General features: G+C 37.6%; 1 protein-coding gene across 1 annotated transcript in view; it reads right to left on the reverse strand.

Moving 5' to 3' along the window:
* Positions 1-11,741: 11,741 nt before the first annotated feature.
* The window catches only part of RBBP8NL (RBBP8 N-terminal like), a 63,696-nt gene continuing 52,871 nt past the window's right edge, over positions 11,742-22,566 (reverse strand). The window contains exons 12-14 of the mRNA XM_012539645.3: positions 16,917-16,978; positions 16,498-16,627; positions 11,742-11,887 (exon numbers count right to left, since the gene is read on the reverse strand). Coding sequence (XP_012395099.1) covers positions 11,742-11,887; positions 16,498-16,627; positions 16,917-16,978 — 338 coding nt within the window. The remainder of the gene's footprint in view (positions 11,888-16,497; positions 16,628-16,916; positions 16,979-22,566) is intronic.

Here is a 22,566-nt window from a genome sequence, read left to right on the forward strand (position 1 = left end):
GTGTCCAGAGTTGTCCCTCTTTTCTTTGTTGTGTTGTTGTTGTTGTTCTCTGCTGTGTATTTTTTACTTTATTTTTTTCCCCTGTCTTCTCTCCTCCACTTCCTCAGGAAGGCTACAATTAAGTATGGATATATTTATGCACATACATATACATATACACATATATGTACATATACATTTATATATATAGTCATACACATATATATTCATATACATCTATGTAAGACCTTACTATACTTGATTGTCCTGTTTTTTTTTTTGCTATAGTATCCTCTGCAGATGAACACTGTTCTTCTCTATTCCCGTGGTAACTTTTTATGTTTCGGTTCTTTCTCATTTGCCTGCACATTAAAAAAAAAAAAATTATTGCAGTTTGTTAATGTAATCATCTCTAGAGCTGTGGCCTGGGGGATGGTGGCTCTGATCTCAGGTCCTCCTTCAGTTCCCTCTTGGAATCTGAAAGCAAGAGCCCTGCCCTGCTGTGAGTGCCTCCCTGCCATCACAGGATGTCTGCTGGTTCCTTCTCAACCAGGGCCACCTTTTGGCTGCCCAGCTGGGCCTGGCACTCTTTATCAGCAAAGGGTTCCCTCCAGACTTCCCACACTGTCTGCTGGAGCTGGGGCTACCTTCCAACCCATCCAGCCCCAGAGCTCACCACTTGCTGTTTTAGTGGAACTAGCCTGGAGGTATTTATACTTCACATGGGCCAAAACTTTGTCCTAGTATCTTTCTTTGGATCTTCTCTAATTGTCCCAGGAAGACCACTGCTCTGCCCCAATTCTTATTTATTTTAATCACTCTACCTTGCCCTGAGGTGATTTTGTCTTGTTTTGGAGAGAAAGCTGGAATTTTCTGATATACTCTACCATCTTCCCAGAATCCTCTTCCAATTCTAATTTTTAAGAAATTATTTTCTTCAGTGTGCTTTTATACTTATTTTTCTATTGTCTAATTCTGTTTTAATTTTAAGGTACTTGCTTTCTTCAATATTTTAGGTGTTTTTTTTTTTTTTTACTAAGTTGTTAATTGTTTTTTTATAATGTTCTTCCTCTGCTTTCAATTTTTTAATCTAATTTTTCCTCTACCATTCTTAGTTTAGCTCTTCCAGGAGTTCTTGTTGGGTTTGTGTTCAATTAGTATTTTTTCTTCGAGGCTTTGCTTGTAACTATTTTTACATTTTAAAATCTTCTCCTGAGTTTGTTTTTGTCTTGATTTTCCCTGTAACCATAATAATGTTTTATCGTCAGGTTTTTTTTTTTTTTTTTTTTTCTAACCCTATTACTTGATTGGGAACTTTATGTTAAAGTTTTGGGGGGGAGGGGCACTATCTCAAACTTCAGGTTTTTTTGTACTCATGTTTTCAGAGTTAATATTGGGGATTTAGAACTTTTCTGGTGCTTCTAAGGTGGTGTGATCTGGGGAGAGGTGTCTTCACTGCTCTTCTGGTCAACATTCTGGTCTTTACCAAGAAGAGCCCTTGATCATTTGGGACCAGAAACAATACTTCCTTTGGTTCTCTGATCCTTTGGGGTTGGAAGTGACATTGTCCCTTGGGCTTTTCACTCCTTTGTGAGTGAAAGGCAGAGGAGTAAAGAAGTAACTCGTGGAAGCAATTCTCTAGCAGCTCCATTGTCTATACCATAAACAAGTCACTCAATTTAGTTGTTTGCTTAGTTCCTAATCTATAAAATGAACTGAAGAAGGAAATGACAAGTCACTAAACCTGTTTATCTGAATTGCCTCAACTGTAAAATGAAGATAATAATAGCATCTGTCTCCCAGGGTTATTGTGAAGATAAAGTGAGATATTATTTTTATTTAAAGTGCTTAGCATAATGTCTAGTATATAATAGGCACTACATAAATGTTTATTCCTTTCCTTTCTCTTCTCTTTTCCTCCCTTATCCCTCAATTTTATATACATTTAGCAGAGTTTCTGTATGTAGCTGGTGTACTGATCATAGAAGAGAAGAAAGTAACATCTGAAGTGATTCTTTCCTTACAAAGATTAATTTGCATATGAAATCTTGCAGATGATAGTATTTCAAGTCTTGCTGGATTTTAATTCTTATACACCGTCCCACATAAAAAAATTAATAATTATTTTTGATCAGAGTTTTATGGTTTTTAGTTTTCATAATTATAGGTATAAATTTTACAATTTATAATATAATTACATAATATAAATTTTAATTTAGTTCTTTTGGGGGCAAAAGTTATTGTTATAGATATTGTAAACACTTAATGAATAAATCCCAGTAGCTAAGTGGCACAGAAGATAGAATGCCAGATATGAAATCAGGAAGACTCCTCTTCCTGAATTCAAGTCTAGTCTCAGACACTTACTAGCTGTGTGACCCTGCCTGGGCAAGTCACTTTACCCTGTTTGCCTTGGTTTCCTCATCTGTAAAATGAGCCAGAGAAGGAAATGGCAAACCACTTTACTATCTTTGCCAGGAAAACCCCAAATGGGGTCACAAAGAATTGGACATCCCTGAACAAGAATAAATCTAAAAGAATAGTATGAGGGAACATATTAAATTGTCTTAGGGGCTTATGCCCATATTTTCCCAAGCACTGGGAACCATGGCTTCATGGGATTCCCTGTGTTATTGGAAAACAGGCTACGGCTGGTATGTGTCCAGACAATGAGATTAAGACCTTCTGGGTCCTAATCTGCTGGTCTCCACAGATGGGCTCTGGTTTTTGAAGATTTTGTAGTGATGAAGCCCTGTCTAGAGCAGCAATGTAACCAGTGCAGTTCTGGTTCTTCAGGGGTCTCTGTAGGAGAGTGCAAATCATTTCAGGGCTGATTGATTGGGAGCATGTGTGAGCACATCTGTATCATCTGGTCAGGGTCCCACAATCTCTGAGAATTAGGGAAGGGCTCACATGTTGTCCAAAGTTCACAGCACCGATTTAAGTATACTATTTTCAAAAAAACAAAAAACAAAAAACAAAATTCACAGCACCATCGCTGTCCAAGCCCTTCTTCATTATTTATGCTTGAGGTCTTGGACAGCTTGGAACATGACCTGACATGCTAAGGGACACGTGGTCCAGGGAAACAGCCTACCCAGCTCCCTGTAAGCCCAGACCTTCAGCTGCATAGTCTAGTATGTCTCTCTCCTCTCTCTGCTTCCCAGCTTTCCAAATGGTGAAATGAGTCATTTTTATAAATACTAGTCCTGAAATCCTGATGTCTCCCTATTAGAAAAATCTACTGCCTTCAAGCTGCCTCAGGATAGAAGAGAACTCATTGCCCTTTTCAGGGATTATTACTAGATATATATATCTGACCAATGCCATTTAGGACCACTTTGTCTTTCAATTTTTTTTTTTTATTAAGATGTAGATATAAATACTTGGCTACCAACTATTCCCCCACAGAACTATGGCTTGAAAACAATCTCCATCTTCCAAAATCTAGAGCTACCACAGGATATCAAGTGATTTCCAAAAAATGTACAGAGTGAAGCAAAGGAAGTTATGAGTAGAGGGAACTATCCCTGATAGCTAATTTATATCTAATAGCTAGATATATATATATATATATATATATATATATATATATATATAGTAATTATCTATCTATCTACATCTATGTATACTGATATGTAGATTACTAGGAAAGGAGACAGATGAAACTGAGATAATGATAAAGCTTACATGTCATATCTCGGAGTCTAGGGAGTCAAGTTAGTGCTGACCAGGAAAATTCAATAGTCTTGGGGATTCATGATAGGGTACAGGGGCGTGCTGGAGCCAGTTTGTACAGGATCCTGAGGACTGATTGTTAAATTTTTAATGTGAGTATTTGTACTTCAGAAAGCAACAAACTATACAAATCAGGATGAATTTTTATTTTGTTTACTGTCTATATTTTTAAAAGTCTCAGAGAAAATATTAATGCAATTTAAACTTGGCATATAACTAAAAAATTATTTATGACTATATCTCTCAGTTTAGGAATCAGGGTAATTTAGTTTGGGGGTGTTAAGATAGAGCTGAAGGCTGGACCCTTGAGGAAATCAGTTAAGGTTCTGGGAATTTGACAGATAAATGTATCAATGAATGAATGAATAAGTCTTTATTAAGCACTTACTTTGTGCCAAGTACTTTGCTTAGTTCTAGGAATATGAAGAGAAAAAGCTCTCAGGGACCTCACACACTAATTGAGGGAGAAAACACATACAAGAAAATTCAGCAGCAAAGCTTATGGAGATGTCTAGAAGTCTAAGGATATCGCAATAGGACAAGAAACAAGGTCTATTTAGCCAGATGAGAGTGTCAGGGGATCTTCAGGATATAGAGTCAGGACATATGATTAGATCTGGTGTTGCTCCATCTTATTGAAAGAATTAGAGCTGATAATTCCTAGATCATTCCAGCAATGTGAACAGGCTTCCTGTGTGATTGCAAGGGGCTGGGTTTGGGCTGTCCAAGGATTTGGAGAGAGAGTGAAGGCAAAGGAAAAGAAGGGAGAGACTCCTGATGGGGGGGATTATTCTGGTCAATAAGGTCTAAGGCTTGATGATGATTTCTGGTTTCATTAAGGTCAGCCCTCTGGAATGACCTAATAACCTAACTCCTTTCATGATTAAAAATGTTCTCACTGAGGAAGCATTTAGAGAGGAATTTATATGAGTATTTGCTTCCACCATTATAATGTAATCACTGATGTATTTACAAGCCTTACTTCCAAAGACTTCAAAGTGTTGCAATAGCTAGCATCTCATTTGTCTTTATAGTAGCTTTGTAAATGGAATAAAGAGTTGATTTTATTGTTCTCATTTAATAAATAAAGCAATTGAAGCACAGGCAACAGGGCACCTGCCTGGAGAGGAAAGTTACTAAAGAAGATTTAAGAAGAAAATGAGGAATCTACACATCAGGCTATAGTGTGTAGGTATGGGGTGAAGGTCCTAATGGAACAATGGATTGGATGAATTAAAAAACTAACATGAAAACTATATTTTGGGCTTTGGGAATGTAGAGCTCATTTCTAGCATCTGTTGTGTTTTCTTGAATCAGAATTCATAGTTTTTTCTTTACTTTTGGTTCTCATGCTCTCATGCTATTAAAAATAGCTGGTTTTTTTTTATCTTTAATCCTTCCATTCTCTTCAACTTAAACTTGGTTTTTGAAGTTAGTGATGGTTTGGGGTGCGGGGCTCTGCCTTCTAGACTTAGATTCCCATTGGGCTCAGCTCTTTGGTTCCCTTGTGTTACTGATTGTGGTTGAATTGGTCCTTGGTGAGTCAAGAACTCCAGCGTGCTCTCCACTGTGCTATGTGTTTTCAGGAGATCTCTGTGGTTGTTTCCTGCTTATTCAGGGCTTCTTGTAGATGCCTGGAAGATTGTGGTAGAATTAAATTAGCTATCAGGGATAGTTCCCTCTACTCATAACTTCCTTTGCTTCACTCTGTACATTTTTTGGAAATCACTTGACATCCTGTGGTAGCTCTAGATTTTGGAAGATGGAGATTGTTTTTAAGCCATAGTTCTGTGGGGGAATAGTTGGTAGCCAAGTATTTATATCTACATATTAATAAAAAAATTGAAAGACAAAGTGGTCCTAAATGGCATTGGTCAAGTCAGATAATTCTTTATTTATTTATTTTTTTATTTAATAGCCTTTTATTTACAGGATATATACATGGGTAACTTTACAGCATTAACAATTGCCAAACCTCTTGTTCCAATTTTTCACCTCTTACCCCCCCCCCAGATGGCAGGATGACCAGTAGATGTTAAATATATTAAAATATAAATTAGATACACAATAAGTACACCTGACCAAAACGTTATTTTGCTGTAGAAAAAGAATCAGACTCTGAAATATTGTACAATTAGCTTGTGAAGGAAATCAAAAATGCAGGTGTGCATAAATATAGGGATTAGGAATTCAATGTAATGGTTTTTAGTCATCTCCCAGAGTTCTTTTTCTGGGCATAGCTGGTTCAGTTCATTACTGCTATTAGAAATGATTTGGTTGATCTCGGTTGCTGAGGAGGGCCTGATCCATCAGAACTGGTCATCATATAGTATTGTTGTTGAAGCATATAATGATCTCCTGGTCCTGCTCATTTCACTCAGCATCAGTTCATGTAAGTCTCTCCAGGCCTTTCTGAAATTATCCTGTTGGTCATTTCTTACAGAACAGTAATATTCCATAATTTTCATATACCACAATTTATTCAACCATTCTCCAACTGATGGACATCCATTCAGTTTCCAGTTTTTAGCCACTACAAAAAGGGCTGCCACAAACATTCGTGCACATACAGGTCCCTTTCCCTTCTTTATAATCTCTTTGGGATATAATCCCAGTAGTAACACTGCTGGATCAAAGGGTATGCACAGTTTGATAACTTTTTGAGCATAGTTCCAAACCTACTCTCCAGAATGGTTGGATTCGTTCACAACTCCACCAACAATGCATCAATGTCCCAGTTTTCCCGCATCCCCTCCAACAATCATCATTATTTTTTCCTGTCATCTTAGCCAATCAAGTCAGATAATTCTTAGTCCTCCAAAGTGGATTTGGTCACTACACCTCACATTATGATTCTTTAGATATTTCTTAATGAGCATTTTCATCCTTCTCTCCTTCCTCCTCCCTTCCCCTCTCTCTTCTTTTTCTTTGTTACTCTCTCTCTCTCTCTTTCTCTCTCTCTTACTTTTCTTCCTTTCCTTTCCTTTCTTTCTGTCAATTGATTTGCCTAATAAGTGTCTGAGGTTGGATTTGAACTCAGGTCTTATATCTACTATGCCATCTAGCTGGCCCTAGTCCAATTGTTTTTCTTCCCCAGCAAAGATGTTACTTTTTTACTGTGGGAATTACATTTGAGTCTTTGGAATTCAGCCTATAGATGCTATAATACTTTAGTGAATGCACTTACCAATAAAAAAAAATTCCATGCCTAGGGGACAACCAGGGGAAATACAAGGAGCTGGAAAATGGAATATTTTTGTCCTAAGATTAGCAAGGAAGCCAGTCTCATGGATAAAAAGTACATGAGTAAGGCAGGGAAGAAGAGAATCAGAAGTAATAATTGTGGACTGGTGGCAGTGCAAGTTATAAAGGGCTTTGAATGCCAAAGTATTTTATATTTTTTTTGAGTGATAGGATCACATAATAGATTTAGAGGTGAAAGGGAGCTTGGAAGTGATTAAGTATAACTTTATTTTACAGAGGAGGAAATTGAGGCCTAAAAAAGGGAAGGGACTTGACCAAAAGATAATATGTTCCTGATCAGGGATTTGAATCTAGGTCTTTCGACTACAAATGTAATGCTGTTTCCACTCTACTATAGTGCCTGCAATTAGGATTATTCTGAAATCATTGTATTCTGTGTTAAATATACCATACTCCCTTACCCCAATTTTTATTTCTAGTATTCTAAGGCTATACCCAATCTCCAGCAGTTTCTATCATAATGAAAAGGTTTTGAATATACTCTTGTTTACAGATTATGTTTGTTTTATAAGGACCACCTTTGCTAAGTATGAAGAACCCCATTACACATATACTCATTGTCTATACAATGAAAAATTTGCCCATTGAAGCCATAAATCAAAGATAAACAGGATTCATGTTGTGCTTTTGTTTTTATTAAAGTCTCTATTTAAAGTGAGCACTTTTTGTTATGCATACATTTTTATTAATTTTAATTCTGATTGTTGTTGTATTTTCGTGCTTTGATCTCCCTAAGTATAAGATCTCATCTTTGATTTGTATTTCCCTTTCAAGTCTAAAAGAGTTCTGGGCATAAGTGAGATTTCAGCTGAAGATGCTAACAATCTATTTCTTCCAAGCAGGTTCCAAAGGTTCCATAGGCCTTCAATATCTCCCAGAAAAATTGGTCACCACCCCCAGAGAATGCTGTTGCAAGTATCTTTGGTAGGTGGAGAGACAAGGATACTCCATCTTGCTGATGTTTATCAATGCCAGCTTCTTCTAATTTTACCCATTAAGCTTCCGTCACAGTTGACTAAAGGGAGACTTTTCTACAAGGAACAACTCTGATGAAATCCAGATAAAGAGAAAGGAGAAGCGGCGTTTGATAAATTTCTTATCAAATGAATCACCTGCTCTGGAAAACCATCGCCTGGAGCATGTGAATCCATGAATCCTTGTGATGTGAATCAAGTCAGGGTTGAACAGAACCTTGGTGATATCATGAAATTAGAGAACAAGGAACCCTTTTCCCTTTTTTTTTTTTTTACTCACCCCCCCCCCCCCAATGTTTTCTCCCTCCTACTTCCAAAATATATTGTGGGAACCAAAAAAAAAACTAATTCTATCTTGGGCCATATTAATAGAAGTCTTGTTTCTCAAATGAGAAAAGTTTTGTTACCCTTTGTTCTTGTCAGACCACCTCCATGGCATCATACTGAGTTCTGGATACCACATTTCAGAAAGGACACTGGCAAGAGGGAATATGTCTTGAAAATTATGATCAGGGTAGTAAAGAAGGCAACTAGAAACTGTCATATGAAGGATGTTTGAAGGAACTGGGAGTGTTTACCTAGGGAGTGGGGATGAGGGGCATTAGCTCAGATAGCTTCAGAGCTAGAAGGGATCTTAGAGGTTATAATATCCAATATCTTCATTTTACTGCTTACCCAGAGAAGTTAAGTGATTTTCTGTGTATCATATAATTAATAAATAGGGGAGCTGATATTTGAACTTAAGTCCTCTGATTCAAAATCCATTATTCTTTCTACTTCACCATACTTCTGCTTTCAAATTATATATATATATATATATATATATATATATATATATATATATATTCTTTATAGTTCTTGAGAGCAGGACTTGTGATAGACATGTGGCAATGACAGAAAGGCAGATTTTGATTCATCATAAGGAAGAGCTTTCTAATCACCAGGAAGGACCAACAACTGAATGTGTTGCCCTCATAGGATATTGCCCTTCCCATCAAAGAATGGATCCAAGAAGAGACTGAATCTCTGTTAGACATGTCATAGAGGACGGGGTGGGAAGATGACTTAATAACCTGCAATGTTCCTTCCAACCTGGAGATTCTGAGTCATATTTGCATTTGAAATTTTCTTTTCTTTTCTTTCTTTTTTCAAAATATTTTGAGAGGTATTTAATTTTTTTCAAATACACATAAAGAGTTTTCAATGTTCATTTTTGTGAAACTTTGTGTTGCAATTTTTTCTCCCTTCCTCCCTTAACTTCTCCCTCCCTCAAACAGCAAGCAATTGGATATAGGCTAAATCCTTTTAAATATATGAAATTTTATTTTCAAAAAACTCTTCACATCATTTCAATGGTAAGAACATAGCACAGAACTGAATTTCATATCACAGTGTTTTGAATTGAGAAAAATGTTCAACAAGGAGGATTCTTGGATATCCTCCAAGCCTATGGACCATGAAAATTAAGAGAAAACCCAGAATTACTGTCTAATGCCCACCATTTCAGAATTAATTGCACTCTACCTATTGATTCTCTTTTCTGATTAACCTTCAGTTTTATCTGATTAGCTTGACTATGACTTTTCTCTTTTGTAAGCTTTCGTAAAATACAGTATTATCAGGCTTCTCCACTAGGTGGTAGACGCAGACTAGGAGAAAAACACCCATTGTTATAGTGTGTCGGATTCAGAGTATACTTCCCATTCTCTACATTCTAGCGTACCAGTTTTGGGCTAGTTGCAGGGGTTCCTTAATCTACACAATAGAACTGTTGCTCAAATATTGCCTGTAAATTGAGTTTTAGAAACCAAGTCATTTTTAACTACACAAAATCATTTAAAAGCTTTCTGTAGAAAAATATGTCCCAGCAAAAGCTACACCATTCCTTTGTTTAAAAAAAAAAAGCTCATGGTTTGTTTTAGGAATGGATAAGTGACTTCTGAGACCCCTTCTATAATTATAAGCTCATCCATCCTTTTGTAAAGCTCAATTCGATTCTTTTTTTTTTTTTTTTGTATAAATGCAGTTTTTTATCTAAAATGAGAGACATCTGGGCACCATGTACCCTCTTCCTCACAGAATCACAGAATTTCAGTTAAAAAGGAGGTCAGAAGTTATCTAGTTCAATTCATACTCAAACAATAATTACTTCTACAAATTCCTAATCAGTGGCCATCTAGATTTTGTTGGAACATCTGCAGTGAGGAAGCTTCTTTAGCTTCTTGCTTATTTATATACCAAAATGTCCTGCTAGCACTTCTAACTCAACATGACCAAAACTGAACTCATCATTCTTCCCATCTTCCCCCCCCCCAAAAAAAATAACCCTTTCATCTCCTAATTTCTCAGTTTTTACTGATAGTATTTCATCTTTTAACTTTGTACCCTCCTTCTTTCTTTGACAGAGTTCTTGAGAGATCTAAAGGACAAAAATGAGGATAGAAAATTTAACTAACTTAAAAATCCATGGATCCTGAGGCTTTTGGTCTTCCAAAATATACTCTTTGCTAATAATGGCTTCATTTTTGGCCTCGGAGATGCACTATCACATGATGTTTTTCAATTGTTTAAAGACTTGCTAACAATTCTAATCCTCCTTGACCTGCCCAACATCATATTCTTTATAGTTCAAGCCATATAGTTTAGCCCTTAGTTTGTTGAATTGAAATATATTGTATCTTACATTGTTCACTTATCCCCCTACATGAGTCTTGAGGAAGATTATGATTATGTCTCTCTTAGAATGCAGATAAACATAGGACTATGGATACTATTATGCACAAAGAAGTTGCACAGTCAAGACTTGCTAACTTTATGAGAGGCAAATCTTTTGACTATAACAAGACTTTTGGATTATATGTGGATTTTAGAGATCCTTCTCTCAATTGGTACCTTTGGATAGTTGAGTGTTGGTAGAATCATCAGATACATGCACTCTGAGGCTATCATAGGATCTTTGTCTAGTAGAGAACTGGGAGGGCTTAAGAGCCAGTTATCTCTCCGTCTGATCAGTGGCCACTGTGCTCCCGTTGTCTCTCTTTTGAGAGGAAGACAGATGAGTAACTCTACCTTCCGAGAGTAGCAGAGACATGAATACCAGAACCTTTTATTCTTTTCTTCCTCTGTTCCAGGTTTTCCTGGTTTGAAGCCTTGTATCATTCACCTCCCAGAGTCATTCAATTGCTGTTTGATTTTTCCCCAGGGAGAAGATGTTAATTGCTGATTCCAGTAACTGGACTCCAAGTTTTCTTTATTCTGAAGACTGGACAAGATATTAGGCAGAAAAAAAAGTTCCCCATTCTGGGAGGAGGGTTGAGTCTCATACATCCATTGCAAACCTGTCTTTTCCCAGGAGTCTTTGCTCAATCATCAAACTGTTTCTCCTTCATGTAAGACTTTCCAAGTACTTATTCACAGTCCTCAGAGTTTAGCATCAAAGATTGGATATGTTCATTTTACTTAAGAGTGGAAGACAGAGAGGTTCTTGAATTTGTGCCATCTTTTTCTTGCTGAGGTGGTTTGTGCTTTTGGTTAAAAAATGATCCCTGTTTACTTTTCCTCCTTTCCCCCAAACCAAGCCTTTATAATGCCCTTTGCTAATCTTACTCTTATCTCCTGGGAGAAGTATGTAGTGATGGTGGAATCCAGGATTGGGGATGGGAATTCACATAATCCAAGATTGCTGGTACTTTGGGGTTTGGAGATACTAGACTTGATTACTTGGCCATTTTGTGTCAAGTTCCTTTTTGTGTATCATAATGAAAAGAAAACTTCCTGAATTCACACTCATGGTCCACTCATGGATGTCTCCTCTGAGGCCCCATTGCTTGAAGCAGGACTGGGATTATCTTCTTCCTTTGGGCTTTCCTCTTCTTCAGTCTGGGCAAAGACCCCTTTCACTCTCCTTCTTCCTCTTGGTGACTTCTTAGCTGCTGCAAACAAAAAGCCAGATACTGCAATTAACACCAGGGTAAGGGGAAACTTTCAGAAAAGGGGCTATGTGGTTTATCAGATGTGAGAGATGCAAGGAATAATAGACACCAAACTAGATCAGATCTGGGGTGGGGGCTTTCCCTTAGGCAAGACAAATTGCTCAGCAGACACTATTCACTTTATTTCCACACATTTTCCTTACTGTCTAGCAATTCTGCTTGTCTATTCTTCAGAAGTCCTGGGTTTCCTAAAGGAACCCATACAGTGTCTTCTCTCACACTTTGCTCTGTTTTTCTAAATTATCTTCTCAATCACAACTTCTAGACCTTCTATATGGAAACTCTTGGCCAGATATTAGGAGAAAAACCTATATAAATTAAATTATACTAAGCTGTGAATGATCCATTGTCCAATTCTTTCAAGAGTGTTTGGAGATAGGAGGCTTGTTAATTTAAAGAGCTCTATAATTGGTTCCACTTAAGGTTGGAACAGATTAAAGAATCTCAAGCATTGTGGAGGAGATCCTTTTGGGAAATACAACCAGATACCTAGTTCTACGTTCCTAGTCAATAAGCATTAAGCAGTCTTCTGGACTATGGAGACAATTACTTCTGGAAGGATGTTATCCTCCAGACATATAGACACTGATTCAGGTAAATGTATCTTCCTGAGGTAGGATGCACTGACAAGAAAGGAATACAGAATCTTTGCATTTTAGAGCTAGGAAAGGCCAGTGAATTCAGTCCATATCTGAGCATAACTCCCCTCCACTCAAAAATATTAAATCAGTCTTGTTACAGATTTGGTTTTTATTGCCTTAGTTTGATAATCAGTTCCAAATTTGAGAACTGGATGACAATTGGATGACCAGTTACTAAAGAAACAGATGGCGAGAAAATGCATTCAATGTCTAAATTATAAAAATATAAGTCAATCTTCTGGATAACTCCTCTTTGGTTCTGGGCCCATGCTAATTTTCCAGTGGCTGATGGAAACATGAAATGTTTTCCTCCTTGTCCTAAAACTCTCTGTTCCCTGGGGTGACAGGACAACCCAGATTGGGTATCTTTCTTCCAAAATGATTCAGTTTTCAATAAGTATTGTCACTGATTATTTCCCCTGACTACTTAGGAATAACAGGTGTAAGGCCATAACCATTTGTTTTTCTGCTGCTTTGTGCTTAGGGCATTTGGGCAGGAAGAATTTTCTTTGAAGGTTTTGGCTAACTTTGAAGAGGTACCTGAATTCAAAATAAGGGATTAGTAGCATTTACTGGGCCTTTATGCTTCCTGTGTGGCAAGCTCCAGATCTTCAGTGTAGGCAGCTACTTTCAGGGAGGTAATCCTTATTGTTGTAACCTCAGAATTAAATTACAGCTCTTGACTCCAGAGTCCCTTAAAACCAAGGGCAAAAAACAAAAACAAAAACAAACCACATGGGGCAACTGCTGGGTGAATAAAGTACAGGGTCTGGAGTTAGGAAAATTTGTGAGTTTAAATGTGAGCATTTACTAGCAAGTCATTTAACCCTGATTTCCTCCCCCCTTCCCCCCAAAATCCAAAACAACCAGGAGTAGAGTGTAGACTGTTTGTTGGTAAGACATTAGGGAAGACTTCGTCACATTGGAAGGGACACATATTCTGGGTGTATGTGGGTGAGGATCTGGAAATTCTACCTTGTGGGCCCTTTCTATGCAAAGAACTGAGCAGTTGTGTGGGCAAGACCCATGAACAGTGCTTCCCAGTGTGGTTTCCAGGTTACAGTCAAGTTAGTTCTATGGGAGTCCTATCCTGATAGTAGACAATTCTTTTTTTCTTTTAATAATATTTTCATTAAATAAGAGGGAGTCAAGGGGAAGGAATCGGAAGACCATTGTTCACTTGACGGTTATTCAGTTTTATCTAATTTTATCTAAGTGTTCATGATCCCATTTGGGGTTTTCTTGGCAAAGATATGGAGTGGTTTGCTATTTCCTTCTCCAGTTCATTTTCCAGATGAGAAACTGAGGCAAAAGGGTTAAGTGACTTGCTCAGGGTCACACAGCTACTAAGATTTCTGAGGCTACATTTAAACTCAGGTCTTCCTAACCCTATCTACTGTGCCATAGAGATGTGTGGTAAGTCACATAATTTGTCAGTACCCCCAGAAGTTCTCTAAAACTACAGGTTAAAAATGAGTTCCTGATCTCCATCAGTGGAGGGTGTTCATTTGGACTAAAAAAGAAAATACTTCAAATGCTCAGAAGGAAGTTAAAACCCAAACTCCATGTCAGAGGCTGAGCCCATTCGCTATCCTGGGTATTCAGGAAAATCCATCATGACTAAGATTGCCCAGATAATACCCTTTGATCCAGCAGTGTTACTACTGGGACTATATCCCAAAGAGATTATAAAGAAGGGAAAGGGACCTGTATGTGCACGAATGTTTGTGGCAGCCCTTTTTGTAGTGGCTAGAAACTGGAAACTGAATGGATGTCCATCAGTTGGAGAATGGCTGAATAAATTGTGGTATATGAAAATTATGGAATATTACTTCTGTAAGAAATGACCAACAGGATGATTTCAGAAAGGCCTGGAGAGACTTACACGAACTGATGCTGAGTGAAATGAGCAGGACCAGGAGATCATTATATACTTCAACAACAATACTAGATGATGACCAGTTCTGATGGATCAGGCCATCCTCAGCAACGAGATCAACCAAATCATTTCTAATGGAGCAGTAATGAACTGAACTAGCTATGCCCAGAAAAAGAACTCTGGGAGATGACTAAAAACCATTACATTGAATTCCCAATCCCTATATTTATGCACACCTGCATTTTTTGATTTCCTTCACAAGCTAATTGTACAATAATTCAGAGTCTGATTCTTTTTGTACAGCAAAATAATGTTTTGGTCATGTATACTTATTGTGTATCTAAGTTATATTTTAATATATTTAACATCTACTGGTCATCCTGCCATTTAGGGGGGGGGGGTGGGGGGGGTAAGAGGTGAAAAATTGGAACAAGAGGTTTGGCAATTGTTAATGCTGTAAAGTTACCCATGTATATATCCTGTAAATAAAAGGCTATTAAATAAAAAAAAATAAATAAACTAAAAGCTCTTAAAGAAAAAAAAAATAAGATTGCACAGATAAAACTAGGACTCTCCTGCCAGTGCCCCCAAACTGTGCCAAAGCAAAGAACTGACTTCATAAACCCACAGTTTCCCCACCCATGGCCCCTTGTGGCCTGTCTGTACCCTTTTGCAAAACATCTGGTTTGCATGATGAGGCAGGATACAGTTATTGAGTTCAGGTAAAGCTTGGTCTTATCAAGGACAATTTTCTGCTTATTCACCAGTAGGAAATAGCTGTATAACCCATGCCATTGTTGGAAAGTCTAACTGCTATAGCCGGTCTGGAAAATAAACAGGAGTTGCATAAAAGCTTTCTCCAAATGTCAATAGCTTATTGTGGAGTGTGTGGCCTCTGCTGTCAATCCATGTTTCTGGGTATTGCTTGGATAAACACTGAGGGACTCGCATGTATTAGCTTATGTGTGAAAGAGGGCTCTTTCAGAGTCCTGGTTGCCAAGCCGCGGCGGCTAACCATTAGCAGGAAGTTCCCTGGATTGGAGAGATACGTGGGGTTCCCAATGTACAGGGGACCGTGTCTTATCACAGGGAACTCAAACCCCAATAGTATCACCCTAGGCAAATGTTTGAGCAGCATGAACTTCTTGTGGTAGGAACAAACAGTCAGGCTTCACCCTCTGTGGCTCTTCCGCTTTTTAAAAGTTCAGATCCTAATTCATCAAGCCCAGGGGTTTGGGCCCCAGCATTCTGGGAAGGGGCCTGCAATAGTTTCTGACACTTGATTTGGAACCTTTGTTACAAAGCAGGATAAAGGTGGTGATAGCGAATTTCTTTGTGTGACACCTTAACCTTTTGATCTCACAAATATGATTTCCATTCATTTTTTTTCTTTCTTTCTCTTCTATATAATGCCTTAATTCACTCCTGCTGGAAGTGACCTTATAGATCATCTAAGCCAGCCCTTTCATTTACAGGTGAGAAAACTGAGCCAGAAAGGGTAGCATGGTATGAGATGTCCTGCTTGATAGAAGGTAATTTCCTTGAAGACCAGGACACTTTTTTTCTTAATTTATTATTCTTAACTCTTAATTTATCTCCAGTGCAAGTGCTTATTAAGATGTCTACTCTGTACTAGGCACATAAGTAAAAAAGTCAGACAATACCTGCCCCTAAGGCACTTACACTCAACCAAGGGGATAGAATATGTTCATAGTGCTTTATAGCTTATGAAGTTTAATCTTCTCATTTCTGGCTCTGTTCAGTTGAACATACATACTGGACTGCTTTGCAGCAATTCAGATAGTTTTACCTACAACTTTGAGTAGACAGATGATAAGTATATTCAGAATTGCTAGGAGATCAATTCAAAGATGATTAGAAACCAGAAATAACAGTAGCTCCCTGAGACCTGGCTCTCCTTCTCCCCTATCATTCCCTTCATTCTTTCCAATAATGTTCTTCATTCCCTTGGAAAAGCCAGCTCTTTACTCTGGGTCCTCTTCCCTTATACTTTAAAAGTTCCCTTATACCTTTATTCCACAGATCTTGTCCCCGTTTCCGTTTCTTCGGCAATCCTTGTATTTTATCCTTCACACAAAAATACCTCAGGTCTTCTCCTTGAGGGTCTTGGTTGGTTCCTGGATCATAATTAGGAGCCACCTGAAGTACATGAGAGATATTGCTCAGGTTAGGACACAGCACCTTCTAATCCCAGGTCATAGAATCATAGGGTTTGGAGCTAGATGAGTTAGAGATTGTGGAATCCAACCACCTCGTTTTATAAATGAGTAAATTATGGCTCAGAGAGGGACACACAATTAATAGCTGAACTGAGATTTGAACTCAGCTCCTCTGGCTTCAAACCTATGGTTTCATCCTTCCCTTCTTGTTATCTTCCCAGGTCATTCTTATGAAACTTTTCCTGTGGTGTCCCTGTCTCTGAACGAACCTCACTGTCTGAGGTATCCAGCTCATCAGACTCAGGCTTCGAGGACTCAGCATGGTTGGTGTCTGTAAGGCAAAAGAAAGAATGTCAGGCTCTTGCTCTTGAATTTAGTGAACATTGGCTTAGAAGGTCAGCTGTTCAGGTCCACATATTATTTCATTGCAATAATGGGTTTTTCCCTTCATCAGAATCACCTACGATAGAAATCCCACTGTACCTTCCCAACAAGTTGTTGACTTGAAGACCTAGAATGAGGGGGACCTATTACCTCTCAAGAAAGCCAGTTCCACTTTTGGATAGCGCTAATGGTTTGGTAGTTTTCCATCCTGTTAAGCCCAAGCTGGCCTCTTTATAGCTTCCTACAAGTGCTTCTAATTCTGCCCCATGAAACGAAAAAGTGATAAAGTTATAGGAATTGAGCCTCTGGTTTTATAGGCTATGCACCTGCAGGTATTTAAGGAACTTGAAGGTGAAGAAATTTCCTTTATCAATTCAGGTAGGAACTTTCTCTTCAGTTTATGGCCTTTATGAGTTGCCTTGAGTACTGAGAAATTAAAATGACTTGTTCAGTCACACAGTCAGTTTATGTCAGGTAGAACCCAAAACCAGATCTTCCTCAATTAGAACCTGGATTTATCCATTATGACAAACCTAATCTTTATTCCATATGACAAATAGTTGAGTAGAGCTTTTATGCCCCTTTAAATGGTTCCTCCTCCTCCTCTTCTTCTCCTCCTTCTTTCTTTCTCCTTCTTCCTTCTTTTTTATTCTTATTTAAAAAATAATAATAGCCTTTTATTTTCAAAATACAAAGATAGTTTTCAGCATTCACCCTTGCAAAACCCTATGTTCCAAATTTTTCTTCCTCCCTTTCCCTCATCCCTTCCCTTAGACAGCAAGTAATCCAATATATGTTAGACATGAACAACTCTTCTGTACATATTTCCACATTTATCATGCTGCACAATAAAAATAAGATGAAAAAGGAAAAAAATGAGAGAAAAAAGCAAGCAAACAACCTCAAAAAGATGAAAATATTATGTCGTGATCCACATTCAGTTCCCACAATACTTTTTCTGGATGCAGATGGTTCTCTCTATCACATTTATTAGAATTGTAGGCTTTTATTCTCTGGAATAGAATGTCTTTCAATTGTTTCTCATATAGTGTGGACTCAAATCTCTTCATTATTCTCGTTTCTCTCCTTTGGATATTATATAGCTATAGTATCCTTCTCACACTATGGAGTCCGAATAGTCTAATAGTCTGGCCATATCTTGTTTGTACAAAGCTATTTGCATGTTTGTCTTTACTATCAGACTATGAGTTTCTTGAGGGCAAAGGCTGTTTTTTAAAATCCTTTCTTTGTATTTATAGTGCTTAGGACAATGTATTGCATGTAATTTCAGTGCTTATTGACTTGAATTACAGGATCTCCTAAATAAGATTCACAATCATTTATAAGAGTTCAACCTAACAACCTTCACAGTAATAACTTTAGAATGCTTATTATTCAGATTAATTGTAGTTGGATGAATTGCCCATTGAACTGCTCCAATAGTTTAGATAGCACAGATGGACACTGAATTAGGTCAAAAATTTTAAGTAGCAGGAAGAGTAGGCTGGATTACAATTGGGACATTGCCTAGCCCTTTAAATACTCTCATCTTCCCTAGAAACCAAACCCAATAATTTAAGTCAACAAACATTTATTTGGTTCCTATTATGTGTCAGGCACTGTACTAAGCACCAGGGATACAAATAAGGGCAAAACCCAGTCCCTGCCATTCAGGAATTTAATCACAATTTAGGGGATTCAGGGGATCCCCTGACAATATATAAACAACAAAATGTCAACAAAATATAGATATCATAAGTTGGAGTTAATCACCAGGGGGAAGTCACTAACATAAAGAAGGACTGAGAAAGATTTCTTACAGAAGGCAGGATTTTAGTTGACCTTGAAGGAATCCAGGAAGCTAGGAGGCAGGGGCTGAGGAGGCAGAGAATTCTAAGTGTGGGGGACATGGGGTAGTGAAAAGGGAGGGAGGAGTGGCAAGTAGAATCACCAGATTGTATAATATGTAGAGGAGAACAAGACGTAAAAAGACTGGAGAAATAGGAAGAGCCAGGTGAAGAAGGGCTTTAAAAGGCAAAAAGAAGAGTTTTTATTTGATTCTGGAGGCGATAGGGAAAGGGAGGGACATTAGGAAACTTTCAATTTAGGAAAATCATTTGGATAGTTGAGTGGAGGATGGACTGGAGGAAGAGAAGACTTGAAACCGTGAGCCCATGCAGCAGCCTAGTTCAGGTATTAGCTGATGAGGACTTACACCAGAATGAAGGCAATATCAGAGCAGTCCACATCCTCCCCAGGAGCAGCAACTATAGGCATGGACCAGCACAACTGGCCAAATATTTGAAAACAGCTGTCTTGTCATCCTTGAATCAATTCCTTTTCAGCTTAACTGTTCTTAGTTCTTTCAGCTGATCTTCAAATAGCATGATTTCAAATATCTTTGCTACACTGGTATCTATCATCATCAGGTTGGCAAAGTAATCGCTTTGCCAATTAACTTGCCAGAATAATTGCTAAGAGAACACAGAAACTAATATTCCTGACTTCCTGGTTTTGAGGCCCAGTTAAAATCTCACTTTTTTCTAGAATTCTTTCCCTCAAGACTTAGAGAAGAATTAATGCAATGTGAAATGAGCAGAACCAGAACATTGTACACAGTAACAGTGACATTGTTTGACAATCACTTAGACGATATCAAAGGACTTATGATGAAAAATAATATCCACCTCCAGAGAAAGAACTGATAGAGTCTGAAATCAAATCACACTTTTTAAAAAAGCCCTTTATTTTTCTTGTTTTGTTTTTGGTCTGTGTTTTTGCTAATAAAATAGCTAATATGAAAATGTTTTACTTCACATGTGTAATATCTATCTATGTATCTATATATATATATATATATATATATATATATATATATATATAACTGTTTGACCTCTTAAGGCAGGGGAAATGGGGCAGAATAAAGAATTTAGAGTTCAAAATTTTAAAAAAATTGAGTGTCAAAATTTTTTTTACATGTAATTGGAAAAACTTTTTAAAAAAGTCTTTCCCATCTCACCCCTTTAATGCTAATACCTTTTCATCTGTTGACAATCACCAATATGTCTTTTATATATCTTGTGTATATAGTTGGATTTATATTATATTCTTCATTAGATTGTAAATTCCTTGAAGATAAGGATTGTCTTTTGACTTTCTTGTATTTTTAGTGCTTAGCACAGGGTTTGGCATTCAGTAGGTGCTTTATAAATGCTTGTTGACTGACTACTTTTTCTCATTCTTACTGCATAAGCAGTTCACTTCCCTTTCCAGTCATCCATGTCCTAGATTATGTCTGGTTTCTTTCATAACCAGAATGTCAATATGGATGTGGTTCAGTTCCTCCAACAATATGTCAATTCATTGACACTTTGCCAAATAGTTCACATTAAAAATATGAACAATTAAATTAATGTTTGTATATTGTATAAGAACTGTGTAAACAATACCTTCTGTACCCTGCTTCATCACTATAGGAGCAGAAGGGAGAGAGGCGCATGTAAGGCTGAGGATTATTTTGTATTTCCTATTTCCTAGGCCTCAGTGCCCTGCCTTCCCCTACCTACCCCCAAATAGTCATAATTTAGTGGGATGCCAGCCTTCTGGCAATGCTTCTGTCTGCATGAAGCTAGGATAGCAGATACAGTGAGTAGGTTCATAATATATTTAGAAGATAATAACAGGCTTTCTCTCTGTCTCTTTAGGGTATAGTACTTCACAATGGTGTGCAAAATGTCTTAGAGTGAATAGAGCCTTTATTAGTCATAATCTCACTTGATCTGTACTGAAATAGAATAAAAATAAAAAATACCCTAATTTTACAGTCACTTTTTTACTCTCCATCTCTTAGGGGATGTGGCCTTGTTCATCTAGACACCTTGCTAGACTGGAATAGGGAATCATCTCACCCTTGGGGAATATAATGTCAGATCAAACAAAGTCTGGACCCAGGAGAGGAGTTTCCTTATTGACATGTCATTGTTATCTTAATGCAAAAGAATATATTCATCCCATTTTTGAGAGCTGCTTTTTAATGTCAGAAGAGGGAGGGAACTTGAAGAACAAGGGACAAAGGCCCCAGGTTCAGGAAAGCATGTCAAGCTTTCCTGATTTCCCAGTTTGCCAAGGGTCAGTGTGGCCACAGGGTCAGCGTGGCCACACCTCCAACCCTGGTCTCCTCAGGATCTTCCTGCTAGATCCAAGGCTCAGTTTACATAGTGAGCTGGCAGTGGCCAAAGTAGTCCTAGGCCACATCTCTTGATGTGACTCTTGGTCTGGCTCCCAGGTAATGGGTATAAAGGGAGATGATTCAGCCATAACAATAAGGGGAAGGTTCAGAGAATGACAGAGGTAGGAGGATTCTAGAGTCTCCATCACATACTATGATGCAGAAATCCAGAACTGGAAGGGCTTTCAAAGGAAGTCTGTTCTAGCTTCTCCTCACCAACTAGGCAAATAGCTAAGCCATTCAAGCTACCCATAATGAGTTGTAGCTTGGTTCTGCAATAACATGACGTTTGTACAACACTTCACATTTTAAAAATAAAACATTCATTACATAAAACATAAAACATTCATTCCTTTCCAAATATGTTTACCTTTCTGTCATCTTATCTTCCCAATGCCCATGTGAGGCAGGTAATGTAGATTTATTCTTTTTTTCTCTTTTACAGATGATGAGTCATGACTCATACTGAAAAACTGTCCAAGATCAATGACCTTTATGACATTATCCAAAACTACTTTGCAATTTTATCAGGATCATTTTCAATCTTCTCCTCTGCAAATTTGTGAACTGTTATTCTCTATGCCTTTATCTTCATTGATAACAAGCAGTTTGAATAAGGTTGATCCCCAGTTTTTGTTCATTTTGTGACATGATCGGTTTTCTCATCTTTATAATGGGAATAATACCTACAGTACCTAACTTATAGTATAGTTATGAGGTCAGATAAAATGATATATGAAAAGCATTTTGCAAACTTGAAAGTTCTAAATACATGTCACAAATAAATGTCTAAATAAATTCTTAGTATTGCCTACCTCTAAGTGATCCAGTGAGATCATGTATATAAAATGTCACAAAAATAGGAATAATTATTGTCACTCAGACACCCTCAAAATTCTTTAATAGATCTCTTAGGATTATAAGATCTAGAACTTTAAGAGACCTTAGAGATCATGTAGTCCATTTTATAATTGAGGAAACTGAGGTCCAGAGAAGAGAAAATGGCTATCCATAGTCATCCATGGAGTAAGTGGCAAAGATAATAATGCATTAAACAATTATTTCACATTTTAGCAAAGATCATGGTTGGGGAGGGATTCAGAGTTGCCTCAGAGTTGGAAATATAATTTGAAAGCAACAAGCAATGAATGTCTTATTGCTATCAATCACTCTGCCAAATTAAGCTATTTAAAATAATAACTAACATTTCCATAATGCTTTAAATTTTGAAAAAAAATTTTTTTGCAGTGCTGGCCCTGAAGACAGGAGGACCTAAGTTCAAATTTGACCTCAGTCATTTAATTCGT

This window comes from Sarcophilus harrisii, chromosome 2 (genome assembly GCF_902635505.1).
Source record: "Sarcophilus harrisii chromosome 2, mSarHar1.11, whole genome shotgun sequence".
Lineage (NCBI taxonomy): Eukaryota > Metazoa > Chordata > Mammalia > Dasyuromorphia > Dasyuridae > Sarcophilus > Sarcophilus harrisii.